This window comes from Perognathus longimembris, chromosome 2 (genome assembly GCF_023159225.1).
Source record: "Perognathus longimembris pacificus isolate PPM17 chromosome 2, ASM2315922v1, whole genome shotgun sequence".
Taxonomy (NCBI): domain Eukaryota; kingdom Metazoa; phylum Chordata; class Mammalia; order Rodentia; family Heteromyidae; genus Perognathus; species Perognathus longimembris.
Window position 1 is genome coordinate 10,729,216 of NC_063162.1, and position 26,832 is coordinate 10,756,047.

The following is a 26,832-nucleotide window of genomic DNA, read 5'->3' on the forward strand; positions in this document are numbered from 1 at the left end:
TAAGAGTAAATTAGATTTTGCAAGAAAACCAAACAGACATCCAGGTATAAGAACAAAGGAAAGATTTATTGCCAGCAAAGTGACCGGCAAGACCTTCTCATAAGAGAGAAGTGAGAAGTAGTGCAGGCTGTTGTGTTAGGTGACCTTTATAATCTCCAAGGTTTGGAAGATCTTGCTGCCTTATATGGGTAAAGCTGCCCCAAAAGAGTGCCATATCAGATGACCTATATGACCTGCAAGGTTTAGGGGATCTTGCTGCCTTATATGGCTATAGCTACTCCAAAGGAATGCTATCTCAAGGTAAAGGGAGGTAGAGGCTAATTATTCACTAAATGGGCCCAGTGTTGTCTAGAGAAAGAGCATATTAAGCTATGAGAGAGGAGACTATTAGGCTTGCACTTAGCATGTGTCCCTCCCTCTTTCTCTCCTTTCCATATATAGCAGGTATAAATTAAGCTACCACTATGTAGTAAGTACTATACTAGATGCTAAACAAAACATACAGGGTCTTAGTCCCATGGAACTTACTGTCTAGTAGAACAACGGACTGAAACCCAACAATACTGATAATTGCAGCCATGATAAATACTATGAAGGAGAGGTAGAAAGCATTTAGAATGAGTATACCAGAGGATGCTAGCTGGCTCTCAGGTGTCAGGGAGAACTGGCTGGGAGATGTCACAGCGGAGCAGTGACCTGATGTGGAGAATATGCCAAGTAGAGAATATAGCTCTGTAAAGGTAGGGCACCCTCAAGTTGAAGCAGGGAGGTTGTGAGAGGAAGCCATTGAGGCTGGGTGTGTGTATGGAGCAAAGTACCTCTACCCCTCCCCACTATCACATATACTGCTTGTCTCTGTAAATAAAGTTTTATTGGAACAGCCACACATTTGCATACTTTCAGCAACAACAGACCTGAATAGTTTCAAAGGAAATTGTATGGCGGCTAAACATATTTCCCTGACCCAGTCAGTGGAAGTCAGATCTCCCAAGCCTTATCAAGAACTGTGACCTTTATCCTAGCAGCAGTGGGACTCCATCACAGTATTTTAAGAGGGATGAGGGTAGAGAATAAGAGACTCAAAGTGCATGAAAAACATTTAGGAGCACAGTATATATTTACATTGCCAAAATATCCCAAGTCAGGCTTTCCAAAGATCCTTGTAAAGAACTGTGGATATCATCTCTATAGAAATGGGCTCTAGTGTTTTCTTGCCTATGGCAATTTCATTCTACATGTATTCCTATATTACATCCTTTGTGAACAAGTGACAGAAGCACAATGTAAAGCAGCTATAGGGAAGTAAGGGAATTCATTGGTTTCATTTTTTTTTTTTGATTCCTCATGGGGCTTGAACTCTGGGACTTGGGCACTGTCCCTAAGCCCTTCAGCTCAAGGATAGTACTCTACCACTTGAGCCACAGCACCACTTCCAAATGCATTGATTTCTAGAACTGGGGAAAGGAGTAATGTGTTTTCAGAAAACTGCCAAAAAAAAAAACAACAACAACAACAATGGAAAACAGAACCTACAGGACTTGACCCAGGAGACTCAACATATTAGTAACCATCTCTCTATTAACCTCTCATTTTTACACGACTGCTTAGCTTGCTTTGCAGACAAGGCTCCCACCAGGTGACTTCAGATTCATATTCTCCCAGATTAGGCACCCAATAGAGAATGTGCTTCCTAAAGCCTGTGCATTCCTTTTGGGGCTAGAATCTGATTGGTCCTGCTTGAATCATATGCTCAATCTCACTAGAACAATGATAACAGATGAAATCCTTACTATAGCCAAGCCTGTAGCACAGGCCTACTCATAAGTCCAGGAAAGGGGCCAGAAGTTAAGGACTACAAAGGAACAATGTAGAAGAGGAAAATGGAGTTACTAAAATGCTAAATTTACATGACACATACCTGCTTCATCCACCAGGATGTGGTGGTGTGGACTCTCCTGGTGATTGATGATTGCTCTGAGGTCAGTTGAAAGCAGTATATAGCCATGTAACACATATCTGTTGGACACAATAGAGGCAGGTCAGTTTTGAAGTTACTGAGACAAAGGTCAGGGGGGCACCACAATGAGTGGTGGCGACCAATCAAACCTTGTCATTCAGAAATGTTCAGGGCTAGGCCAGCAAAACAGGAAGCTAATTTACACTCATATTGATATTGTCCATGATACTTTGGAACATAGCTGAGTTTCTGCACAGCTCATCCATATCCCAGAGTCTAAACAGGAAGATGCACAGGAAACCCCTATAGCTTCAGGAAAGCCAGGCCTGTCATTGCCTAAGGAATTGGCCTGTCTTTATTTGTTTAATCTGACACCCTGGAAATTTCTTCATCTGCCTTTTCAAGGGAAAATGTTTTGTTCGCTGGATTTCATAAAACAGCAAAACAGACACTTTTAAGGTAGGGAATAAAACATTTTACCATAAGGATTTCCTCAGTTGGAGAGCAATGAAACACTTTAGCACACGGTCTGGGGAGGTATAACCACAGGCTTTCTAGGGGAAGAGGATTAAGTGAAATCTAAGCACATAAAAATGGTGACCTACTAGTTGGGCAGAGAACTGAGTTTATGTCTTGGCTGGGGGCCAGAGGCAAGATAATTCTCTTTCTTCTGGAAAATGAAGTTTCAAAATCATTCCTTCATCCTACAAAGAAGGAATTGGAGCAAGAGGGCAATATGGCTGAAGAGTGAATGAGGTAGATAATGGGAAATGAGGTTGACAATTAATGGGCTTAATTTGGCTGGGCAGAAGCAAGAAGTAAGGAAAGGGAAGTTTGAGACAACTAGAACAACTATAATAGTAGAAATTTAGACACCAAATGATAATGGCCCAAACTGGAGTAGTCTCAGGAAACAACAGAGGTAGAATGACTTAGAGAACAACTTAGGATGAATACAAAAGCTGGTTAAGGTCACATCTATTTAAATGGGATCTGGGAACATGGCTCAAGGGGCAGAAAGCCCACCAAGCAAGCATGGGGCCCTGAGTTCAAACCTTAGTACTTCCAAAAATAAATAGATCATAGAATACAGAATAGCATAGAACAGAACAGAATACCATCAGGGCACAGGCTTGCACTGGAAAAGTAGAGACAAGAGTATTGCGAGAGGGGCTGGGAATATGGCCTAGTGGCAAGAGTGCTTGCCTCGTATACATGAAGCCCTGAGTTCAATTCCCCAGCACCACATATACAGAAAACGACCAGAAGTGGTGCTGTGGCTCAAGTGGCAGCGTGCTAGCCTTAAGCAAAAAGAAGCCAGGGACAGTGCTCAGGCCTTGAGTTCAAGCCCCTGGACTGAGAAAAACAAATAAAGATTATTTTTCAAAAAGAGTATTGCAAGTTTGAGGTCAGCCTGGGCTACATGAAGACACCATTTTAACAAGCTCTATTGGGGATGAAGTACTAGCCAGAGGGGTTTGGCTAACAAGGGTGAAAGATGAATACAGTTGAAATTGTCAACATGTACAAAAGTAGAATAATGAAACCCACTGAAATTGTATTAGAAGGGGAAATGGGGGACAACTGGTTGGAAGATACTGTATATGTACATGCACAACTAATTATGCTAATAAAATGAGGAAAGGGGACCCTGTTTCAAGAAAAGAAAGCAAAACAAAAAGAACCTAGTGGATCTGGCTACAGTTGTCCCAGGAAGTGGATGGATCAAAATGACGTTCTAAGAAGTCTTAAGCTCGAGGGCTTAGCTCAGTTTTTGAAGGAGATTAAGCTTAGTTAAAATCAGTCGCCTCAAATGGAAGGACAGCTTTGAATTTGGCAGGTAGAATAAAGTGTTACAGTAGCTAGACTGAGAAGCATCGTTAGACTATCCTGAGTGTATTAGTAGGGACAATTGTTCCTGTCAGTGGAGAGAAGGAAAACAAGTGATACTATTCTTCCTCTACTCATGGCACCTTGTGATTCCCCAGGTTGAGAACGAACTCAGATTTTATTTCCCTTCCTAAATGTACCACCCAGGGACAGTAACCAACCTGTCCTAATTTGTCTAGAATTTTTCCAGCTTTCCCATCAAAGGTCATCCTACACTCATAGGTTTCTTCAGGGAAGACTTTTTTTCCTTACCACCTCAAGACAGAGAAGTAGCAAGCAACTTTAAAGTGAAGTTTTTCTTGTTATTAACCCCAACAGGGAAGTGTGTTTAAAGTTTATTTGATGTTCTTTATGGTGTTGTCAAGGGAAGGAAGGGTTTCAAGAAAGAAAGAATGATCCTTATTTGTCAGAACTCTGATGAAAGCCAGAGCCCCAGGAAGTCACTGGGCCTCAGAAGGAGGGGTTCCTTGGGGGAGATGGGAGGCTATTCAGGCAGAAGTAGGATTATAACCGGTGGAATGAATGTAAGGCAAAGAGGCTATGAGAGACAATTGGCTAGTCCTTTTAAAAGGCTGGATTCCACTGAAAAAGAGTGGAAGCTGAAGGGCTTAACATTGGATATTCTTTAAATTTTTGTTTTCATTTTTTTAAAATAGAAAGGAAGATAGAAGATCTATAGTACATGCTGGTTTGAGCTCTGTTTTCTTTTCTTGTCTTCCCTCTCTCCCTCCCTCCCTTCCTTCCTCCCTTTCTTTCTCTTTCTTTTTCTGCTGTTATTTTGTTGCCACCAAAGAAGCATAAAAAGACAGGACTGTCCTGATTGTGAGCTTGAACATGCAGAGGAAGAAGTGGGCAAGGGTGAGAGGCCTGAAACTGGTCAACATTTAGGGATGTTCATGTGGGAAATGGAAGAAGATGCTGGCTAGAATAACAGAAAAAAGTATAGGGTTGGGATGGTGCTCCAAATCCCTAATGAGAATGAAGACAATCCATTTATAGATGCAGAAGAAGTTGATGCAAGGAAACATAGTAAAGCAATACTGGTGCTTTAACTTTTACAGATTTTAAGAAGACTAAAAGAATCTAGCCTCTCCCTATAATAAGCCCCTCTGTAATTCAGTTGGCCATCACTTTGCTATCTTACCTCCATCTTTTTTCTCTTCTATTCAATCAATTCTATTGACACTACCATCCAATCATGCCAGTTATTTCTCAGTGCCCTTTCTCACAGATACTGACACAAGAACAATGAACCAATGGCCTCAATACTTGGATTACTGTGGTCAATTGGGGATTATTTTCCAGAATTTGAGATTGAGCTAGAAGGCCACAGTGGGCAACAGAGATCTGAGACTCTCTAGGTTCAGGTGTAGAACTAGTGCCTTCAGAGAATTCAATGCCTCGTACTAGCATAAAATAACATCAAAAACAACAACAGGGGGAAAAACACATTAATGAGTCAGCAGTTCAACTCCTTCCTTCAAACACCTACTCAGAATCATGTTTTCAGAGTCAAAACCAGCAGTGCTCAGACTTCTAAGTTCCTATGAATCAGCACTAATATTCAAAAATGAAAAAGGCTTGCTAAATTTATATTCTCCCCAGAACTATTAAAAACATAAAGCTTCCATTAACACTGCATTATTTCCTAAAATTAAGGGCATGTTAACACTAAAATTATTGGATTACTACCTAATTTAAATAGGAAACACATTTGATTTTATAAAAGGTCATGACATTTTGGTTTTCAAATATTTAAAAAATGGTTCCATATGTTAAATGATGTTTAGCTCCATGCCTGGCATATGATAATCTTGTTTTTATTATTGGTGTTTAATAAATGATAATCATCTTTAACACATCTTCATCTTTCCAAAAGGCTTCCTGAGTTCCTTCATGACTTTGGAATGTGATTCTAAGGATCAATATTTCCTGGAGAACAGAATAGATAAAAGACAGAGAAAAATTAGTGTCCCCAGAGGTATTCTGAGTAAAGAAAGAGGTGGGAGATGGGGTGTAAGACTGAGTACTTACCACCATGAAGACCACCAACTTGCTTGTGGGAAAGCAAGGTGGGTACAGGATATTTTAGGATACAAGTTGAGTCCTCCCCAGTTTTTTTTTTTCTTGTAGTACTGGAGTTAGAATCCAGAACCTCATGCCCACTTAGCTCACTGTTTGGTTGGTGTTCTACCAGTTGAGCCATAGCTCCAGTCCACAATTTGAAGTTTTCATATCTCATTAATATGAAAAGCTCCTCTACTAATTTTGAGAAAGGGTGTACAGTTCCCATTTGAGTTGTAACACTGTTGAATGGAGAGAAAAGCTCAAAAACAGAGAGTGACTGAGAACAGAAGGTGCCAGACGCTAACAGAAATCTCAGCCAGGTTTTGAACCTAGGCTCAGCAGACACCAGTATTATGTCTCCCTAAGTAGCCACAGACTTGGGAAGCGAATAGGTAAGGTGAGATCAGACTGGTTCCAAAGTTCTGAATCCACCCCACCCCCCCACCAAGTGGGCCGGAACTTTTGATTTTGTTCTAGAATAACCGGAGCCAAGAGAATCCCTGGCTTGAAGATCTTTATGGGCTAGACAAAAGCCCTACCCTGTTACCTTAAGACCACCCAGAAGGTGCCTGACTTTTAAGTAAGGACCTCTGTTAAAAACTGGGTTTGTAATGTCAGCTACCGTTAGAGGGACAAAAGCATTTATGCCGTCTGCAACTGCGGAAGTAGTCAGAGGACTCAGGAACAATACTGTTGCTAGGCAACCCGGATTCATTAACTTTATGACTTGGGGGGGGGGGGGTCAAAGGTGCAAAATCCTCTTCAGCTTTTCCGTGAGCCCCTAGGAAGAGATAAGCCTCCTTCAGCGATCTTGGTGTTAGGGTTCGGGGCAGTGACCACGAGCTGAGGGGTTCGTGTTGGACAAGCCAGGAGAGGGCGGCTCAAGAAGAGCTTGCCGTCGCTCATTTGTGTGGACATCTCCCGGCAAGTCCATTCCATTCACTCATCACACGCCTTCCTCCCACTTCCCCCGTCCGCTTCTCTCTCCTCGAGTTGTTCAGAGGAAAGTTAGTCCAGTCTTAGGGTCTTTTCCCTCCTGGCCCGTCTCAGTGTCGTGCTGGTCGGATGGAGGGTTAGCCATGGCCGTCTCTGGTCGGCGCGGGCTGTGTCCCCTCCCGCCGGGAGGCTCGGGTCCTGGGCGGCGCGGCCGGGCACGGGCAGCCGCCACCACCAGCCCGGTTCTCGTGAAGGCGGGGAACTGCAGGAAGAACGCGGCGCTGCGGAGGAACCGGGCTGGGGAACCGCGGGCGGCCGAGGGGGATGGGCGTCGCGGAAGATAACGGGGTGACAGAGCCCGGCCGTCCCAGTCAGAACTCCCCGAGCCTCCAACCGGTGCCCTTGCGTAGACCTCCCAGCTGCCGGCCTCGCCTCCACAAGTGACAGCCACGTGGGCCGCGGCGCGCGCGGCCGCGAATGGAATGCGGGCGTGGGGGTGGGGGGCGGGGCGGGGCGGGCAGAGCGCCAGGGTGCTGAGGGACCCGCGCGCCGCGCGCCCGGACTTCGGCTGCTGGGCGACGCTGCCGGGAACGAGCACGTCTTTACGTCACGCGCCGCTCGTCCAATCACCGGTGGCCTAGGGGAGGCGCCGTGCCCGCCTCCTCCCACCCCCGCCGCCGCCGCCGCCGCCGCCGCCACTAGCCATCCGCCCCCGGGAGCGTCTGAAGAGGCGCGGGCCGCCGCACCGGCCGGAGTCCCCTAGACAGGCCGCTGGTCCCGAACCCGACGCCTGATGTCCTCAAGATGGAGGCAGCGGGGGCGGTGGCGTGAAGAGAGCGGGGCTGCAGAAGCGGGAGCCCGGGTCGCGGCGGCGGCGGCGGCGGCGGCAGCGGCGGCGGGATGGGGCTGCTGCTCATGATCCTGGCGTCGGCCGTGCTGGGCTCCTTCCTCACGCTGCTCGCCCAGTTTCTGCTGCTGTACCGCAGGCAGCCGGCGCCGCCGGCGGACGGGGCGGCCCGTGCGGGCGACGGCTTCCGCTACATCAAGCCGGTGCCGGGCCTGTCCCTGAGGGAATACCTCTATGGCGGCGGCGGCGGCGGCGGGACGGAGGAGCCGGCCGGGGGGTCCCCCGAGGGCGGCGCGACCCCGGCCCCGGCCCCCGACGCCCCCGCCCCGCCGACGCGGGAGACCTGCTACTTCCTCAACGCCACCATCCTGTTCCTGTTCCGGGAACTGCGGGACACGGCGCTGGCCCGCCGCTGGGTCACCAAGAAGATCAAGGTGGAGTTCGAGGAGCTGCTGCAGACCAAGACGGCGGGGCGCCTGCTGGAGGGGCTGAGCCTGCGGGACGTGTTCCTGGGCGAGGCGGTGCCCTTCATCAAGACCATCCGGCTGGTGCGGCCCGTCGCGGCCTCGGCCGGCGGGGACCCCGACGGCCCCGAGGGGGAGGCGCTGCCCGCCGCCTGCCCCGAGGAGTTGGCCTTCGAGGCGGAGGTGGAATACAATGGGGGCTTTCACCTGGCCATCGACGTGGACCTGGTCTTCGGAAAGTCGGCTTACCTGTTCGTCAAGCTGTCCAGTGTGGTGGGGCGGCTGCGCTTCGTCTTCACCCGCGTGCCCTTCACCCACTGGTTCTTCTCCTTCGTCGAGGACCCGCTGATCGACTTCGAGGTGCGCTCGCAGTTCGAAGGGCGTCCCATGCCCCAGCTCACCTCCATCATCGTCAACCAGCTCAAGAAGATCATCAAGCGCAAGCACACCTTGCCCAGCTACAAGATCCGGTGCGGGGATGGTGGGGCGACGGGGGGGGCGGGGAGGGCTGGGCAGTGATGGGGGTGGGTGGGCCCGGGATGCGGCAGGGGGTGGGGGTGGGAAGGGAAGCTAGGCCTCCAGGGAGAGGGGAGGGCGAAGGATCCCTTGTGTGCTCGGCTCCTGCTTTCTGCAAGGGCGCTCTCGCCTGCACAGGTAAGCCCATAGCGAATGCTTTCTTCTCCTTCCGCCGCAGCATAGTTTTTCTCCGCGCTGGAGGCCTCTCCGCGTGATCGGAGCTCTGGGGCACCTCTGTAGTACCTAGGCAGTTCCATCATCTCCTTAGATGCCACCTGGGGGTGATGGAAGGAAGCCCTGCTAGCCCAAGAGTCGCCTCTGGGACTGTTGAGAAACTTCCCATAAGCGGTGGCCTTGCAGCAGCAGCGGGGGACCCCGGTTGAGAAATCCTTCCTGGGCACCAAACAGGCGTGAAGGGCGTGGATTTAGCCCTGCCACTGCGGCCGTGTTGGCTCGCCGCTCGGGCAACTTTGAGGGCACAGGCAGCCGCACTGCAAAGGACTGCTGTCCGCAGGGAAGCATGGGGTGGCGGCCCTGCGATTTCAGTTGTCACTGCCCTGTAGGGGTAGGGTTTGTAGCAGATCCAGACAGCCCCTCAAGTGCCAAGTGAGGTCCTCGCTCAGTGCTTGAAGCCACCGTGCCAGATTCCCGTGTTAACCATAGGTTAGTGGTTTTAAGTTCTACAAAGCCCTCCTACACCCGATGGCTTAATTTTATGTAACATGCTGTTCTGATTTGTAGGTGAATTTTACTATAGTTGAAGTGAAATGGGGAAAAGGGAGTTTTATAGGGCTAGAGCCTTCATCCACTTCTGTCTGGGAAGGCTTGTTGTTGGGATGTTAAGGCTCAAACATGACAGTTTCTTTTAAACCAGCAGATTTTTTTTTTCAGTTCTTTCTGACTTCCCTCAATTTTTTGTGTTCACGAAAATGTTTGAGTCTTTTGGATTTTGCCTCTCATCACAACAATCCTGTGTTAACCTACCTTAATGTCCTTTAGTAGTAGGAGTTGAAGAGCCCTGTTAGCACTGTTTTTCTACCACAGGTTCAATCCACATCTTCCAGAAATGCTGTGGGATTTGGAGTGGATTTCTGACTGCAGCATGGGGCAGATATACCCTATTAAGTGTGTTTTGTTTAGGTTAACAGCACAGAGTGACAGTTGGACTTGAGTGTCAGGAAAATTTTATTTTGTAATGGAAATATTGCTACAGATTTGCAAAAGGACTTGCTCACTATGTTTGGTTTCTGGTTCTGTGAAGTAGAAAATACTCTGAAACCCACTTATGCTCTGAAATATAAGTGACTAAATTATAAATGAGTTGTAGTGTGTAAGCTGTGAGGTGCTTATTTATAGCAGTGAAGCCAAGTTGTGACATTGTGATAATCTATCACAGTTTCAACTCTGATGTTTTCTAGGTAGCTTTCAATTAATAAACTTTGACTAAGTTATTTAGGGGGCAGTGCTGGTGTTTAAATTCAGGGGCTCCTACGCTTGTACCCTACCCCTTCAGCCACATCTCAGCCTTTATAGCTTTAGTTGTTTTTTGGATAGGATCTTACATTTTTGCCTAGATGGGCCTCAAACTGCTATCCTACACTAAAGGTTTTTGCTGTAGTTGGGACTACAGTTACATGACACCATGCCTGACTTGTTGAGGTGAGGTCTCGCTGATTTGTGTGTGTGTGTACATATGTGTGTATTTGTGTACTGGGCTTGAAACTCAGGGCCTACTCTAGCTTGTCTTTTTCACTCAAGGTTGGCACTCTACCTCTTGAGCCATACTTCCACCTCCAAAGAAGTCTATTGCTTTCCAGCAACTTTATGATCTGTATCATTGAACACTATCAAAGTATGAAAAATTAGCTTTTCATTTACTGTATCTGAAGGGATTTTTTTAAAGCACAACCTGAGTTTAATTATAGTATTTTAGCTTCTAAATCTTTAGCACTAAATGATCATCTCTAAAAATGTATTAATCTGTGCTATTTATATTAGAGGACATTTTCACCCATCAGTAGATGCTTGGCAGATTGGGGGCACTTTGCTCTGTGCTTGTCATTGTACCAGCTTCTAGGACTTTAAAGCTGAAAAAGAATAGACAGCTGCCATGCACATGGAGTTTAGAGTCTAGTAACAATTGTCTTACCTATACTTAAGATTCAAACTAGAGTTGGAATAACAGGTTGAAGTAACTAGGAAGCTGATTTTTAACTTACTAAAGGAAAAACAGAAGTGTAAGGATAAAGAAGACTGCTTCAGAAAGTGTCCACTTGTTTGTATAGCCACTCTGTCCCAAGTGTTTTAAACTGCTGATGATGTTGGGCTGGTCCAAGTTGCAGGTGAGGAAATGAATTACAATACATCTAAGATGTATCATCATTCTCATAATGAGAATTAAAATCGCTAGTGTTGATGTAGATGGAGGAATGGAGCTTAATACAAAATTTGCTTATAGTCACACAGTTGTCAATCAGGCAGTGAAACCCAGCTCTTGATAAAATCAGGCTATCTTTTAAAAAACAATGCTGTATCGTTGCTATGGGACCTTTGTTTTAAAGTATGCCATCAATATATGCATATATTGAGTATATAATGACTATCCAGAGCTTTGGGTGTGACTATAAAGCTTTTAGTTCTTAAGTTGTAATTTTTGAGAGGATCTTTTAAAATTCAAATTATAAGGTTAAGTCTTTGGGTCCTGTTCTGCATAGCACTTCTTTTTTAATCTAGCAGATTGTGTTTCCAAATAGAAGGTCTTGCAAATTTATCTACTTTAGCCATCTAATCTTCTTAGTAGAGCTAAGGTAGTAAAGAAAATTGTTTTGCATCATAGGGCTTTAGGGGACTTTAAATTATGTATAGAAACACCTCACCACTTAACATTGTTGTCTCTTCTTCCCCTTTTGTTTTCCCTTTTCCATTTTGCTAAAGTGAAGGGGCCTGACAGGAGTGCCCAGTCCGAGTGTTTCACCTAGCAATGCCCAAAAATAGCATTCAAAGAACGTAGCTCATAACTAACACATTTACTTAATTTGTCTTAACACATTAACACATGGATTTTTGCAAGCTGAACTGTATGTAGAAAATGTTTCTGATTTCTTGAAATCAGCTGTGAGTTGATTTCTTGAAGTTTTGAGTTAGTCTATTCATTGTTTTGATTTTTTTCTAAAAAGTATATTCTGTAGTGTACTAAGTGGTAATATTTTTAAAAAATCAACTCAAACTCACCTTCAAGAAGGGTTACTACTCATGTTCTTTAGTGCATGGAGACTGTCTTTCATGTGAAGAATTAAGTAGTAATAGTTTGTGGTCTCTTTTTTACTTTCTGGTTAAAAATAAGGGTTTTTATGTGTGTGTGTTTTTTGTTTGCTTGTTTCAGTTCTGGGATTGGGCCCAAGACTTTGTGTAAGCTAAGTAAGCATTATTACCTACATCTCTAGCCCCAAATGGTTTTGAATAGTGTCATATCCTCTCAAAAACTTTGAAAGTAAATTTACTGAAACCTGACAAAACCATTTGTAAAGTTTTAAGTGTCATTTATTTATTCATTGACTCATTCATTTTCTTAAAAGTATAAGTAGCCGGCACTGGTGGCTCACACCTGTAATCCTAGCTACTCAGGAGGCTTTGATCTGAGGATCATGGTTCAAAGCCAGCCCAGGCAGAGATGTCTGTGAGACTCTTATCTCCAGTAAACCACTCAGAAAACCAAAGTGGCACTGTGGCTCATCTGATAGAGCACTAGCTTTGAGCTGAAGAGTTCAGGGACAGCACCCAGGCTCAAAGTTCAAGTCCCATAACCAACCAAAAAAAAAAAAAAAAGTATAAGTAAACAACTTTTCAATGATACTTTTCTGTAGGTTAAAAATTACTTAAAAGCTGCTAACGCTGGGCACTGGTGGCTTATGCCTGTAACCCTAGCTACTCAAGAGACTGAGGTCTGAGTATCTCTGTTTAAAGCCTTCCCCGGCAGGAAAGTTCATGAGACTCATCTCCAGTTAGCTACAAAAAGCTGGTAATGTAGTTGTGGCTCAAGTAGTAATGTGCTAACCTTGAGAAAAACAAAAAAAAAAAACTAAATTCCCTTAGTGATTATGGCACCCATCCTATAGTTCTACTTACATTTGTAGAGAATGTGACTAAGAGTGATACTTTGAGATAGTAGACACAATGACATTAGTATTCTAGTAGTCAACTATTGGAATAATTATGTAATATAGTAGCTAATTCTTAATCGCTTGTGCTTTTTCTTGTACTGTTTGTTTCTTTGTAAATGGAACAGCAAGATAATTTTTATAGAGAGGAATTATGAAGTCATTTAAAACAAATAGTTCTTTATTTTCAGTTAAGTTGTCACTGCAGACTACCATACCAAGTGTTGTCAGTATTATATGGGTGAAATGATTAAAAGGTTGTTCGTGCACTCACTGGTTTATTTTTTAGGATAAATAATAATGGCATTGGATATATTTAAGACCCTCAATTTGTGAGAAATAGGAGAAAAAATCACTATCTTTGCTAAGACAATTAACAAATTATTTTGTTGTTACATATAGTATGTATAGGGGAAGCATGTATATACATGGCTCAGTACTGTCTAGATTCAGACATCCACTGGAGTCTTAAAGTGAATCTACTGTAAATGAGAGAGGACTGCTGTATAATATATTGTGACCTTAGAACTTCCTTAGTATATATAAGTGCAGTTCAGTTTGGTGTCGATTTTATTTTTGGCTGTTGGATTTCCTGAAGCTGCTGTGAATTACTATGATTTAAAGCAGCTTAGATGGAAAATAATCCACTGATAAATCTACTGTAGAACTGTGATTTATTCAGAGAGAAGAGTAATTATGAGCATGTTAGGTTCTAATCAATTATGTACAAGTTAGTTGACTGTCCCAAAAAGCTACAGTTTTTCCTGCAAATAGTCAAAAGCAAATCATTAAAAAGTAGATTGAACTGAAAGAACGTGTCTGATCAAACATTTAACATTGATGTACAAGTATTACTAACAATCCATTAGATGAGTAGTGTCAGGTAATAAAATAAATTTGCTAAATAGACGTATATCAGGCACTGTATGGCAGACTACACACTTGTCTCATCTACTCTTTACTTGGGAGAACTGGATATTCCATTTTACAGTAGGAAAAACTTGAAATCCTTTTACAATTGTAAAACCTTGAGACAAGGGAATTAGTGATTTTCTCAGAGTTCTAAAGTAAAACAAAAACCTCATACTGTGTACAGAGATAAACCATTAATTACTCTAAATTAAGGTTCCTCAAACAAGATGCTTTCAGATCCACAAATTCAAGTTAGTATTTATTTATGCTAATTTTAAATATGATTGGAAAGATGTGCACCTAGAAACTTAAAAATACTTGCTGCTTGGCATCTCACAGAAAAGATTTACTGATCTCTGCTCTTAACTCAAAAAATAAAAGTGCTTTTTATCCTTTGTCTCTCAATTTTGAGACAAACCATTCCAAAAGCAGTCTTTACAAAACCATTTGGTGTAAACCAACTGAACAACTCTTAGGGGGAAAGGGAAAGGAGGAGGGGGGGAGAGGGGGAAATGAGGGAGAAGGTAACAAGTTGAACAAGAAATGTACTCAGTGCCTTACATATGAATCTGTAACCCCTCTGTACTACACTTTGACAATAATGAAAAAAAATTTTTAAAAAGTGCTTAGTAAAAAAGCATACGAAGTACTTTTCAGCTTTTTTTTGAAGGTACTGATTTTTTCTTTTGTTTTTAATGGAAACTAGATGTCTACAGAAAATTAGTAAACAAATTTTTATTTCATAAAAATCATCATTTATAAAAAACATCATTCTGAAGTCTTAGACTTCAGATTGCAATGTTCACAGGATAGAAATTTGTTGCTATAATAAATACAACTAAAACTAGTATGCTAAAATGAATATTAATTACTTAATCTTATTTACCTTAGAATGTATACAGGATTGGTATGGCTCAGGCATTTCAAGTAAGCTTAATTAGGTATAACCCTCTCGGTTTTCTTCTTGGTCAGATTACCTTTAGCAGGATGTGACAATCAGACTCAATATATAACATTTCAACTGGGCATGGTGGGAGCATGCTTGTAATCCCTACCTTTAGCAGGATGTGACAATCAGACTCAATATATAACATTTCAACTGGGCATGGTGGGAGCATGCTTGTAATTCCAGCTACCTAGGAGGCAGAGGGAGGAAGATCTCAAGTTTGAGGTTAGCCAGGGGAAAGTTACCAACTTTATATAAAAAACAAAGCTGGGTAAAGGTGGCTCACACTTGTAATCCTAGCTAGTCAAGAGACTGAGATTTAGGATTGTGGTTCAAATCCAGCCAGGACAGGAAAGTCCAGGAGACACTTTACCTTCAGTTAACCAGCAAAAAGCCAGAAGCACTAGAGAGAAAAGCTTAAGAGACAGCACCCAAGCCCTGAGTTCAAGCCCCAGGACCATGTGTATGCATGAGCGCGCACACACACACACACACACACACACACACACACGCACGCACGCAGCTAGAGTGTAGCTCAAGTGGTTTTCTAGCAAGCTGAAGCCCTGTGTTCAATTCCCAGAAACAAAGGTTCCTTGTTTAAGTTAGATACTGACCCAAAATTTCTTCCTATCCCATTCTTTCTTTTCTAAGAGTAATGTCAGCAGGAAACAAGTGCTGTTAAAGCATTTTACTACTACCTCAAAGTCAGAGAACATGCTCTTTTTTGGAACAGTATCAGAACACAACACACTTACTTGAACGCCATTGTCAACTGTCTGGTCATTAGATATTGACAGTGGTTCCAAAATCATACTTTCTATTTGCTAACACTGGCGTAAACTTGTATTCCTACTGTGTCTGATGAGGAAAAATGAGGTGTGATTGTTAATTACTACAGATGAGTACAATTGCAGAAGGTGGAAGAATGCCAGTGACTTCCTGGGGTTGAGGGTATAGAGAAATACTTCAGTTGAGCTTTGGAGTCATGTGGATCTGACTTAAAAGTATCAGCACTGTTCTTCTGTAGTCTTGATGTCCTTATCTATAAAATAAAAGTGGAGATAATACCTGTTTAATCTTATATAATATGCATCACATGTGAGAGCTGATGGACAAATTATTTTTCTTTTTAATTAATCAAATACATGTTTGATGATTACCTTGTCTGTCAGACATTTTGCTAGAGATACATCAGTTATTTTCTACACAAAACATACATTTCCACCCCCTTCTTTTTTCTTTTTTGCCAGTCCTGGGACTTGAAATCAGGGCCTTGAACACTGTCTTGAACACTGTCCTTGGCTTTTTTTTTTTTTTGCTCAAGGGTAGCACTCTGCCACCTTGAGCCACAGTGCCACTTTTGGCCTTTTCTGTATATGTGGTGCTGAGAAATCGAAACTAGGGCTTCATGTATACCAGGCATATTCCTAGCCCGTTTTGTTTTGTGGGGTTTTTTTTGTTTTTTGTTTTTTGTTTTTTGTTTTTGCCAGTCCTGGGCCTTGGATTCAGGGCCTAAGCACTGTCCCTGGCTTCTTTTGCTCAAGGCTAGCACTCTACCACTTGAGCCACAGTGCCACTTCTGGTTGTTTTCTACATATGTGGTGCAGGGGAATCAAACCCAGGGCTTCATGTATCCGAGGCAAGCACTCTTGCCACTAGGCCATATTCCCAGCCCCGATTTTTCCCTTTCAACATGAGTGATAAATTCATTTTAAAAACTCAAATTGTTAGAAAATAAGTAACACCAAAGTGAAATATTTATTTTCCTGTAATTTCTTTAGAGGAAATTACTATCACACTTTAAAAAATGTATTGCAATCTTTATGAATTTACAAAAACAAGAACATACTCAGTACTCCAGTATTAGCACGTAATTGCTGCCTTGGATTTTCTAAATACATCTGCATAATTTTTATAGGTTCATGAGTTGTTCGTGAACTTGTTCAGTACTACAAGTTAACCACTTTTTTCCGTTTTCTCATTAGTATAAATAACTATTATAAACAATATTTTATTTATCTTTCTGGGTAGAGCTAGTTTTTTTCTTAAAGTTTGCTACTTTTTTGCAGACATTCAAACAGCACTGAGCAGTCAAAATAATTAGTATTTTGGTATTCCTCTGCTAAGTGTTAAGTTTGAGGAGTACACCTAATTGATCACATATATGTGTTCACAAGCTTCTTAGGTGCTGAGGAGGTGCCTTTTTCTCTTCCTTGTCCCTCTTCTTACTCTCTACATTCCTGTATTCTTAATAATAAAATGAAGTATAGTTGCAACCTTGCAAATTGGTTTATAAGTACACTATGATAGTCCTCCAGACAGTATGTGTGGATCCGACTCATACAATCTTTACTGCATTCCATTTATCCTTTTCAGTCTTGGCCATTGTCTCTGATTCTGGGCTCCCATCCATCTCATTTCCTCTCCGTTCATCCATGCCTTTTGTTATTCTTACACATAACCCAAGCATGCTTTCACCATAAGGTCTGCCTTTCCTGGTTACTTCTCTGAAGTGTTTTTGTTTTTCCCACAGAAAACGAAAAGATTCACTGTATATCACATTTCTGGTGTCTTTTAAACGCCACCTTTCAACATCTTATATTACTAAAATCTCAAATTTTTTCCCATTCAAACTCAATGAAGTATGTGAATGTGTAGCTAATGTCTCTGTGCAGGAATTGCCCATCTATCACATGTACGGTAATGAATTAACAAAATAAGCTCAAGCATGTAAATTAAATGGTGTGATTTTGAACTCAGTCTGTAAAGAACACCTGTAATTTTGGATTTCTTAAACAGAATGTATGGAACATATTTTAACTTTTTTTTCATTACTGAAGATTGAACCTAAGATCTTACCTACTTCTTGGAGCCACTGAGCCATGCCCCAAACTCTTTAGTTTGCATTTTTGTTTTTGAAGTAGGATCTCACCAACTTTGGGCTGTATTCAAACTTTGTTCTTTCTTCCTGCCTCTCTCTCAAGTAGCTGGGATTATAGATGTGCACTACTATGCTAAGAGGTTTGTATCTTTTCTTTTTTCAGCCTGTGTCATTGAACATATAACAGTATTATTGTAAAATCATGATTGAGGAATGCCTCTTCTTCACTGCATACATGAACAACACACACATACACACTCTACACGTTCTATGCTGTTGACTGAAATTCCTAGCAGTTCACATGCTTACTTTTTTTTTCTTTCAATGAAAAGAAATACTTATTTTTATTAAGTAGTTGTACAAAGGGTTTCAACATAGTGTACTTTGAATATAATGACTGGATGTTCTCACCCTTCCTCCCTCCATTCATGTATCCCCCTCATTGCCTCCCATGGGAATATGTTTCAGCTTCCTAGTATTTTTGTTAAATGATTTTGTTAAATGGTTCATTAGTTGTTCAAGATTTACTCTATTGAACTCATTCCCTAAGTATACTGTCCTTTAGTCAATTTGTTAGTGTTTATATGCATATAATGCTGTATATATTATCATGTTTGTATTTTAGATCTGACTTCCACTTGTAAGAGAAAACATGCCATTTGTCTGAGTATGACTTCATTTAGCATAATTTTTTCTAGGTCCATCATTTCCCTGCCAGTGACATATTCTTTCTAATGGATGAGTGAAATTCCTCTGTGTATATGTACCACATCTTCATCCACTCATCTTTTCTAGGAAATTTGGGCTATTTCCATAGCTTGGCTTTTGTAAATAGTGCGGCAGTGAACAAGGATGTGCAAGTGTCTTTACTATATTGACTTGTTATTGCTGGATCATATGGTAGTTATATGTTTCAGTTTCTTGAGGAATTCCCAAAACATCTCCCAGAGTGCTTATACTAGTTTACATTACCACCAACAGTGTAATAGGGTTCCTTTTTCCTCACATCTGTACCAACATTCATCATCATTCATATTCTTAATGATAGCCAATCTTACTGGGGAGAAATGCAGTCTCAGTATAGTTTTTTTTTTTGTTTTGTTTTGTTTTGTTTTGTTTTTTTGGCCAGTCCTGGGCCTTGGACTCAGGGCCTGAGCACTGTCCCTGGCTTCTTCCCGCTCAAGGCTAGCACTCTGCCACTTGAGCCACAGCGCCGCTTCTGGCCGTTTTCTGTATATGTGGTGCTGGGGAATCGAACCTAGGGGCCTCGTGTATCCGAGGCAGGCACTCTTGCCACTAGGCTATATCCCCAGCCCCATCAGTATAGTTTTGATTTGCATTTCCTTTATGGCAGGGTTGTTGAGCATTCCTTAATGTATTTATTGGTCATTCTTGCTGCTGCTTTTGAGAAGTCTGTTTCTCTACTTTGCCTATTTATTGATTTATTGAGCCCCTTGTGTATTCTGGATATTAGACCCTTGCCAATATATAGCTGGTCAAGATCTCTCATTCTATAGGCTACCTTTTTAGCTTAGTAACTATCTCCTTAGTTATCCAGAAATTTTTGGTTTGGGGTTGGCTGTGGGGCTTGAACTCTGGACCTGGGCACTGTTCTGAGCCCTTCAGTTCAAGGCTAGTGCTCTACCACTTTGAGCACCAGCACCAGAAAACTCTGGTGGTTAATTGGAGATGAATCTCGTGGACTTTCCTGCTTGATCTGGCTTTGAACCTCCATCCTCAGATCTCAGCCTCTTGAGTAGCTAAGATTACAGGCATGAGCCACCAGCGCCTGGCAGAAACATTTTAGTTTGATGAAATTCCATTTCCCCAATTTGCTGTGCCCAGGAATGATACTCAGAAAGTTCATGCTTATGCCTGTATGTTCTTATGTTTCTTTTACTCCTTCCTGTAGTAATTTGAACATCTCAGGCCTGACATTGAAGTCTCTGGTCCATTTTGAATTGATACTAGTGCTAGGTGACAGATAGGGGTCCAATTACATATGGATATCCAGTTATCCCAACACCATTTGTTCAAGAGGCTGTCTTTTCTCTAAGATATATCTTTGGCCTCCTTATCAATACCAAATGGCTGTGAATATATAGCTTCGTTTCTGGATTTTCTAGTCTATTCCATTGGTCTTTAGGCAAGTTCTTGTGCCAGTACTAAGCTGTTTATTTTTGTTTTAATTACACTGCTGAAGTCCATATTGTCACCATACAGCAATTGCCCCATAATTTGCACACAGGAACAAAAAGCCATATGGCTTTCTAAGATTCTAGGAACCTTGATTTTAAACATTTCACGTTCTTTTTTTTGTGCCTGCCCTGGGGCTTGAACTCGGGGCCTAGGCTAGTGCTGTACCACTGGCTTCTTGGTGGTTATTTGGAAATAAGAGTCTCACAGACTTTCCTGCCTAAGCTGACTTCAAACCTCCATGCTCAGAGCTCAGTCTCCTGAGTTGTTAGGATTACAGATATGAGCTACCAGTTCCCTGGAATATTTTGTATTCTTTAATGTTGATATTAGTGAGCCATAGATTATACTTTCTCTGAACTGATTGATATAGGATAACAAAACTGCATAATTTCCAGTTTGTGAAATCAGCAGAATGCTTAAAAAACATTTCTTATGTTCTGTAATCAGCACTTTGGGTATTTATGCCCATGAATTCTTCATGTATTGTAGGAAGAATGAAGCTAATGATATGGAAAGTGGAGTACTAAAATATCTGGATTCTGATTTGTCTAACTGATGAAAAGCTAGAAAACTTTCCATTCCTCATTGTAATTCTTGTTGCTGTGCACTTAAAAATGCTGTGATTAGTGTAGTAAGAATAAATTAATTCTGTGGTTTTGCATTTTATTATATTTACTTGGATAATTTGTAAGATATGTACCTATTAAATAGTTATTTGTGACCTGACTGTGTTTAGAAACAATGTTTCTCCTAGGACCACCTCTATAATTCTACCTGTACAACTTGCAGTCATGTAAGTAACTACTATTTTTTGCTGTACAAACTTACATAGCAGTAATGAGGAAATAATCATTTCTGCTTAATAGCTGGACTATATGTGTATGAGTATGTATTAGCAGTACTAGAAATTGAGAATCTATATTTTGAAATTAACTTGTGTTCTCCTTAGTGGTTTCATTAAGACATCAGTATCCATTAAGTAGTGCACCTAGTGTTTGTGTTGTATGCTGTCCTTTTCACACAGTAGTCTTTCATACCAACTGGATTGTATGCTTGATGATTGTGGTGGCTGGCCATACAGTCTTGAGTCATTTGGTCACACAAGTAAATAAGTCAAAGTTTTTTAGTTCTCTGCAACTTGATATGGCTGAAATAGGCCATTTTAATATAACTAATTCCATTTGTATAATTATATGGCATAATGAAAATTTTGTCCTCATTATTAAACACAGTGCTTTTGTCTGTAAAATTTAGAGCAGGTAATATTTATTTCAGTATTTGGGTAGGTTATTGGCTCTCTGTCTTTGCATTTTCATCTGGAACAGAATGGCAAAATTGACACAGGAACCATTGAAACATTTATAGTCAAACATGGGTTCACAAGTGCTAGTGTGTGGATAATACAAGCCAGAATTTAGGTATTTTGAGATCAGTAAAATATTAAGAGAAAGTTCTTAATTTGTAATAAAACCCCTACTCTGGAATTATCCTAAAATATTGAATGTATCTAGTAAATTACTTACATAAAATTACTGAATAAATTACTCAAAAGTCTTTGAGCTTTTTAGTATTACAAAGTTAGGATTTGGACTCTGTGATTCTGAGACACATGTCAGCAAATAAGAAATTTTTGAATCAGAGTGTGTGGTTGTAATTGTTGGAGCACAAGAAATAATAAATATTCTTTATGTTTCTCCTGGAAGTAATTCAGCCTCTTCCCCTGAAGCCAGTGCAGAAGATTTCTGTTCTATCTCCTTAATAACTGTTCATTTGTTTATTTAGTATGTTTTGGACAAATTACGCAACTTTCTATTTTTAAGATAGATTAAAATAATAGTTTTTAAAGTTTTTGGAAGAATTAGGTAAATATGAGGTACAATATTTAGTACTTGCTGCCCTATAATTTCTGCAGGCTGAATTTTTCCTAGCAGGTCTAATGTAGAGATTGCTCTCAGATAATGTTGATGCATATCTTGAAAATGTTTTCACTTAGTAATTTTCAATTTCAGTTAGATAATTATGCAATGAGCTATAAATATGTAGGTTGACATTAAAATTTTGGTATTCACTTGGATAGTGAAACAAGGAAACACTGGACAGTTATAACCTTAAGATATTCTTTCCCTTTTTCCCCCCTTATTTCTGTTTTCTTTTCTTTTTTCTTTTTCTTTTTTTTTTTTTTTTTTGTCCTCTCCTGGGCCTTGGACTCAGGGCCTGAGCACTGTCCCTGGCCTCTTTGTTTTGCTCAAGGCAAGCACTCTGCCACTGAGCCACAGTGCCACTTCTGGCCATTTTCTATATATGTGGTGCTGGGGAATCGAACCCAGGGCTTCATGTATATGTGGCAAACACTCTTGCTAGTAGGCCATATTCCCAGCCCCCCAGTCCCCTCCCCTCATTTCTAATCCTGACTTCATGTCTGGGATTAATTTCCCTTTCTCCTTTCTTTGCCCTTTCTTTTTTCTTTCCCCTCCCCTTCCTCTTTTTTCCTCCTCCTTCTTTTCCTTCCCCCATTTCTCAATCAATAAGTCAATATAGTCTTTCTTTCAAGATAAAGTTTAAATCTCTTAGAGAAACAATGAACTTAAAGTAATAGATTGCAACTTAAAATTTATAAAGGATTGCCATCATTAAGAATTGTTACAATTTTAATTCAGTGGTTTTCAAAAGTTTAGTTAGGGCATTCCTCTGGGTCTCCTAGACTTTTACCTGGGTTGTATCCAGTCAAAACAGTTCTCTTCACAGTATAAAATGTTACCTGCTTCATTTCTTTTCAAAGTATATGGTGGGGTTTTCTTTTTTTTTTCTTTCTTTCTTTCTTTTGCCAGACCTGGGCCTTGGACTCAGGGCCTGTCCCTGGCTTACTTTTTGCTCAAGGCTAGCACTCTGCCACTTGAGCCACAGCACCACTTCTGGCTGTTTTCTATATATGTGGTGCTGGGGAATCGAACCCAGGGCTTCATGTATATGAGTCAAGCACTCTAGCCACTAGGCCATATTCCCAGCCCCTGTGGTGGGGTTTTCTAGAAGTCAAATCATATGATAAAATCATGACCCTCACAGCTAATGAGGTGCAAGCTTGTATATTCTTATGTTTATAAGTTATATAATTTTTAATTTCTCATAGGAAATATTAATAGGTATAATCCATATATGCAGCAGCTCTTTGGGGGTCCTCAATAATTTAAAAAAGTATATAGGAACTCCCAAGAACCACATTTGAGAGCTAGTCTAACCTAAAGTTTATTTTCATTATATGTAACAGAGCTATCTCAATTATCTTTTCTCAGTCACTTTTGGCAAATATTAGCTACAGATATTACTTTTTGTTGCTATCTAGTATTGCTTGTTGATCTTGGTGGTGTAAGGCATTCAGGGTATAGTGGACTTCTGCAGTTTTGCCTGTGCAATTTACTGTGTAATCACAAACAACACACTTGAACTTCCTCATGCTTAGTTTCCTCCTGTGGAAAATAAGCTTTATAATGTCATGCATTGTTATGTATCATAAGAGGATCTATACACAAGTATCAGGTAAACTATAGAAGTTTTGGAAATGGATAAATTGGTGGTTTTTATATTCTCTTGATTCAAAGGTATGTGTTGGGAGAGGCTAGTATAATAGAATACGACTTGAGATTTGCCCAGTTTTTAGCTTTGTGAAAGCTGAGAATAAGCTATGGTAAGAGCCACTTACTTTTTGTATTGTAGTAAACATAAAAGCATATGATATTGTTAGAGAATTACTTTGCTTCTCTTGGCAACGCATCTCAACTCATTTGATACCTTATCTCTCTGGTGCATGGGGTATCAGTTAACACTGGCATACCTTTGAGTCTCTAGCTATTTGAGTTCTCTTATGTGGAATGAAGCCTATATTGCCATTAAAAACACTATGAAGTGTTTTAACTCTGCGTGGGACTTCTTGTTTGTTTTGTAATGCTAGGGATGCAACCCAGAGTCATTGCATAGTGTTAGACAAATACTCTGACTACTGAGTTATATTCCCTGTAGCAGATCTTTATTATTCTTATGCAAAATAAGGAGGTTAGAAATAAGTACTACTAAGGAAGTTAATAGGTGAGCTAGAGGTGCATTGTTTGTAACAGTGTTTGTTATTATTGTTCTTAGTTTTATGACCATTTAGGAGTGCTTTTTCTTTATAAAAATGCAGGAATCAAAGTCATTTCTCCAAGGGTAGACTTTGTCATCATTTGTACCCACCAATGATTCCGTAAATAGAACAGTTAAATCAGTTTTCTAATATATTCATTTTAAGGTAAGTTTGGTTATAAAAGTTATTAGTGACAGAATTAGAAAAGATAATACCTAAAATAGGAAGCACACTATTGTTACTTTGTTCTCTTGCTCTGCAAGTTGGTACTATCACAGAGGACACACATGGTTTTTGTTGTTTTGTTTTTAAAGCTGCTATGGTAACTGAAATCATGGCCATGTTCAATCTGAAGTCTGAGAAAGACAGAGCCATGGACTTTGAGACTTGTCAATGATGAAAGCTTTGTCCTGTAGTCGTTCCTTGTGGAGGGAACAAGTTTGCTTTATGACATGTCTGTAGAATATCAACCTTAACCTGGATAAATAGAAAGTGAAATAGGAAATATTTTTAGAGCACCTCACTGCTGAATACTTCATGAGAAATTTCTCATGTTCTTTATAGCAACTATACAAGGTAGGGGGTATTGCTATATTGTACTTTTACAGATTAAAAAAACTGGGTTTCTCAAAGCCAAAATAGCTTGCCTAAGTGTTCTAACCTACTATTATAGCTTAAATTCAAGACCAAATAAACACTAGTACTTTTAAACTGCCGTACCAGAAAGAAGCAGAAAGGAAAGGGAGAAATCATACAAAGTCTAAGAAAAAAATACCAAGGAGACACTGATCAGAGGTGATGGGTATTAAAAGTGCCTTAGAAACATGGTTCAAATTGCTAGAGAGCCTGCCTAGCAAGAATGAGGCATGATTTCAAACCTAGATATTGCCAAAGGAAAAAAAGTGGAATTAATCAGAGTGGGTGGGTAATGGCCACCAATTCTACTGTCCATGAAAGGAGGGAGGAGAAGGGAAAACCAAAGAGAAACAAAGGTAACTGAATGTTTTGTTTCTACTTTGGCCAAGACATACATGTCTGTATATTCTGTGTGTGTGTGTGTGTGTTCATGTGTACTGTCTTTTGAATCCTCATAGTAACATGATAGTGGTATTTAATTTAAACATGAGTAAGCACAAGTTCCAAAAGGTTAGATGAGTTAAGTAATTTGAAAACTAGGTCTATAAGATTAAAGGACTCGTGTTTTTATTTGAACTTTTTATTATGAAGAATTTCAAATATAGTTCAGAGGCCAAAAGGTACTAGTAACACAAACCCTCATGTACCTGTCACCTAACATTTTACGGCTTAAGTCTCTGAGAACTGTAAGCTAAAATAATGCCATATATCAAAATATTTTAATGGTTTTTTAACTGTAGAGAGAGGTGGGCAGAAAATACTCCAAAGTCTCAAATGACACTGACACAAAATTTTCATGTAGATATTATAGTAATCTCTCACCCCTGTGAAAACTATTTGGTTATTTCTAACTTTCCTCTTTCTCTTTTGTTTCTAATTGACTCATTCATTCTTCATTAAGCATTAAGTGTGCATTCTTTTGTAGTATCTCATTTTGATAAGTCTTTTCATTCTCAGGTAATCTTTTTTGGAGAGCTGACATCTGGGCTAACTTTTCCTAGTTTAGATTTAGACATAGGAAGAAGGGATGGAAATACATTGCTGAGTAGAAGAAAACCACAAAGGAGTAGACTTTGTAAACTGTCTTTAGCCACTCATCTAAGAAGCCAGTTTGATGAACTCAAACATAAGGAAAGAAAGAAGAGGAGGCCTTGGATGCAGTAACATTCCAGGAGCTCCTCTAGGTGCTGTATACTCATGAATGCCAAACCTTTGTACTACTTCTATAAAGCAGCTTTTTACTAAAAACAAGAAAAAGGCCATTCTCTGTGGTTCATGCTTGTAATCATAGCTACTCAGGAGGCTCAGGTCTGAGGATCACGGTTCAAAGATAGCCTAGCCAGAAGTGAAGCTATGCCTAATAGAGCGCTAACCTTGAGCAAAAGAACCTCAGGGACAGCACCCAGGCCTTGAGTCCAAGCTCCAGGACTGGCACACACACACAAAAAAAAGCCTTTGGTTTCCAAAAACTCTTTAGAAAAAAAAGAAACATAGTATCAGAAATTATAGTGTGATTAATTCCAACTTTCTAAATAACTGGACTAGTTCAATGAAAACGTGTAACTATACAGTGAAGTCACATGTCCAAGAGACCACTTATGTACATAGCATCATTATTCACAGTAGCCAAGATATATGTCCATCAGTTAGAAGACTAGGAAAAGGAAAATTGTAGCACATATACAAATGAATGCTGCTGTTCAGTCTTTTGGGACAATCTGGAGGATATTACCTTAAATGAAATAAAGCCAGGTACAGTAAGAGAAATATCTCCTTATTAAACTTAATATATTTGGAATCTGAAGTTGAAATCATAGAAGAGGAGAATCCCTGTTACCGGGTGGGGTGGTTTGGGAGATACTGATCAAAGGATACAAAATTTCAGTAGGACTAGGAGGATGACTCAAGTGGCAGAATGCTTGCCTAGCAAATGGAGGTCCTGAGTTCAAATCCCAGGACTGCAAACAAAATTTCAGTTAAGGATAGATTCAAGAAATCTGTTTTACAACCTGGTGACTGTGTTCTTGACAATGATTATATTCTATTGCTGAGAACATAGATTGTAAGTGTTCTCACTGCAAAAAGTACGAAATATGTGAAGTAATGTGTTAATGATGAATTTAGCCATTGTGCAAAACCTATTGTGCACAGTAAGTATATGCAATATTGTTGGTTAATTAAAAAGAAAATAAGCACTCTCCCATGCATGTCAGAAGAATTCAATGAATTAGTGTTACAGATCAAACTCACAACAATCCCTGGAACATATAAATGCCAGGTGTTACTGTAGACATACAGAGAAATAGGAGT

At 40.7% G+C, this 26,832-nt stretch overlaps 1 protein-coding gene across 1 annotated transcript in view; it reads left to right on the forward strand.

The window, feature by feature from the left end:
- The first annotated feature begins 7,562 nt into the window (after window positions 1–7,562).
- Pdzd8 (PDZ domain containing 8) overlaps window positions 7,563–26,832 on the forward strand; it is a 51,337-nt gene continuing 32,067 nt past the window's right edge. The window contains exon 1 of the mRNA XM_048338160.1: window positions 7,563–8,631. Coding sequence (XP_048194117.1) covers window positions 7,751–8,631 — 881 coding nt within the window. The 5' untranslated portion in view covers window positions 7,563–7,750. The remainder of the gene's footprint in view (window positions 8,632–26,832) is intronic.